This window comes from Alligator sinensis, unplaced genomic scaffold, assembly GCF_000455745.1.
Source record: "Alligator sinensis unplaced genomic scaffold, ASM45574v1 scaffold437_1, whole genome shotgun sequence".
Taxonomy (NCBI): Eukaryota; Metazoa; Chordata; order Crocodylia; family Alligatoridae; genus Alligator; species Alligator sinensis.
The window spans coordinates 920220-922741 of record NW_005842176.1 but is presented as its reverse complement, the minus strand read 5'-3'; the positions used below and the strand labels follow the sequence as shown (position 1 = coordinate 922741).

Sequence of the window (2522 nt, the reverse complement as noted above, 5' to 3'; positions counted from 1 at the left end):
CGGCTGCCCTCCGCGGCCGAGGAGCAGCTGAAAGGCGGGGACCAGATGCTGGAGCTGAGCGGGCGGCACCTGAAGCAGCTGCCAGGCCCCGTGTGCTCCCTGGTCAGCCTGCAGAAGCTGTATATCAGCGGCACGGGGCTGCGGGAGCTGCCCGAGGAGATCGAGGAGCTGCGGGAGCTGCGCATCCTGGCCCTGGACTTCAACAAGCTGGAGGAGGTGCCCGAGGGGCTATGCCGCCTGCCCCGGCTCACCCGCCTCTACTTGGGCAGCAACCGCCTCTTCGGGCTGCCGGCGGAGTTCGCCCAGCTGCAGACTCTGCGCTGCCTGTGGATCGAGAGCAACTATCTGTACCATTTCCCCCGGGCCCTGCTCCAGATGCCGGCACTGCAGTCCCTGCAGATGGGCGACAACAGGCTCAAAACCCTGCCCAGCGGCCTGCCGCGGATGTCTGGCCTCCGGGGCCTGTGGCTCTACGGGAATCGCTTTGAGGAGTTCCCACCACCTTTGCTCCGCATGTCCCAGCTCCACATCCTTGACCTCGACCGCAACAAAATCGTCGAGTTCCCAGACCTGGCCCACCTGCAACAGCTGCGACTCTTTTCCTATGACCACAATCCGGTGAAAGTGCCGCCCAGCGTTGCTGACTCTGTCACCCTGGTGGGCGATGGGGCCCAAGAGCTGATGGAGGCCAGGGAGGAGCGTCTCCAGAGCCTCCGGGAGCAGGAAGAGCAGGAGGAAGATGGCTCGGAAGCTGTGCGGGGGGCCCTGAAGAACGACTCCTCTCTGCTGGAGGATGCTGAGGGCAGTTTCTCTGCCTTGGAGTGTTCTCCAGAGGAGACCTGAGCTGAGTACCCCTGAAAACAGGGTTGTGGCTCAGAATATCTGGTGGGATCCACTCATGTGCAGCTGCAAGGGGCTGGGACCTTCTCTGGGTCCACCATGGGCACCACCAATTTCCACCTAGGACCACCAGTCCAGGGAGTCTCTCTCTCTCTCTCCTTTCAAGTGACATACCACTGATCAAAGGGGTCACCGTCTCTTTGCTGGGACCGGGGCAGCAGAGAGGGCCACTGTCTGTGTACCAGAGTCCAAGGAAATCACTGTACCCTTTTAGACATCCTGCCTATCCACAGGGCTTGGGGATTGGGAGGGGAACACACAATGCTGCAGTGATGGATAATCCCAGTAGTGCAGTTCTTTGGAAGGATGTTCCCCATTTGAGATGGGATATCGAGCCGAGTTGGCTTCCTCCAAGTAGCCAGCCTGTGTTGGAAGCATGATTCTGAATCGACTTTGATATGACAAGTGGCAGCTGCCTGCTACATACCTACACGTGAATCCTCCTCTGAAGCATCTGGCCCATCACAACGGGCCTTGGATGCATTATAGGAAAAAGCCATGCTTTTTAAGATTATTTCCCTTGGACTCTCTGCCCTGGAGGTCTGCAGGGGTTGAATATAAATGTAAAACCTTTTCTCGTCCCAGAGGTTCCTACCCTGCTACTGGAATTAGACTTGGAGAGAAACCTCCCCCGAGCTGCTCCTTCCAGCTGTCAGGTTTGAAAAGAAGCTGATGTAAAAGCCTTGTTTGTGCGCAGAGCTCACTGTCTGTCCTGGAAAGGGTTTTGCCTCTGCTCTTTGTATGGTGGGAAAAGGAGCCCCGTGTGCTGCTTCACAGGCTGCCTGGACTTTCCATTCCCTTAAATGGGCACAGAAGGAAAAGCTGGTATGAACTGGGCCACCAGGACTGTGTGTGTCTGGGGCAATGGGGTGGCAGCAGCAGGACTCTCTCCCTTTCTTCCTGGGGGTGGCAGGCTCATTCTCCCCTGCCTCGCCCCGTGAGCTAGATTTGTACCAAATCTAAGCAATAAAAATGCACAGAAACTGAGAAAATACGGTATGAGAGAAAGAGGCTATCAGGCTGATTCTTTGGCAGGCTGTTTGGGGAGGAGGAAACCAGCTCAGTTGGGGTGGTTTATTGAGTGTTGTAAACAGAATGACATTTCCTGGTGAAAGAACTGGTTTCTCAGACAACTGCGTTATTTTTAACGTTCTAGGGAATCCTGTTTCCTTTGCCCAGCTCTGGACTCTGCTCTCCTCCTACCACACTTCCTTTCCTCTCCATTCCCCTCCTCATCTCCTTCTGCTGTCTTCTGTCACCTCTGCTCCCCCTCCCTCTCCCTGCACTAAATCCATTACCTGTGTTCACCATCTTGAATTTAGTATCCCTTACTCTTTCCATCTCGCCTCCTCACCTCTCTCTGCTCCATTCACTCCCAGACCACCTTCCATCTCAGTAAATTATTGGCTTGGCAAAGAACACAAGCATCACTCAAGTGAATACACATTTAGTGTCTTCATCTTGGATGCGGTTTCTGAGCAGTTACAGGGTTTTATAGTGTGCGCCTACTTTATATTCCAGCCCCTTTTGGATCCTGTGGTGGCAGCCATGTGGTGGTAAGGCATTTCTGCCATCTCTCTTTTTTTCACTCAAAGTTATGCTATTTTTTTCTTCCAGCAAAG

The 2522-nt window shown here is 54.6% G+C and overlaps 1 protein-coding gene across 1 annotated transcript; it reads left to right on the top strand.

The window, feature by feature from the left end:
- On the top strand, positions 1 to 2167 carry LRRC10B (leucine rich repeat containing 10B; the record flags this gene model as incomplete). The annotated part of the gene is made up of 1 exon (XM_006026050.2): positions 1 to 2167. A coding segment is annotated over one exon (843 nt), but the record flags the coding sequence as incomplete, so codon positions are not given.
- Positions 2168 to 2522: the final 355 nt, after the last annotated feature.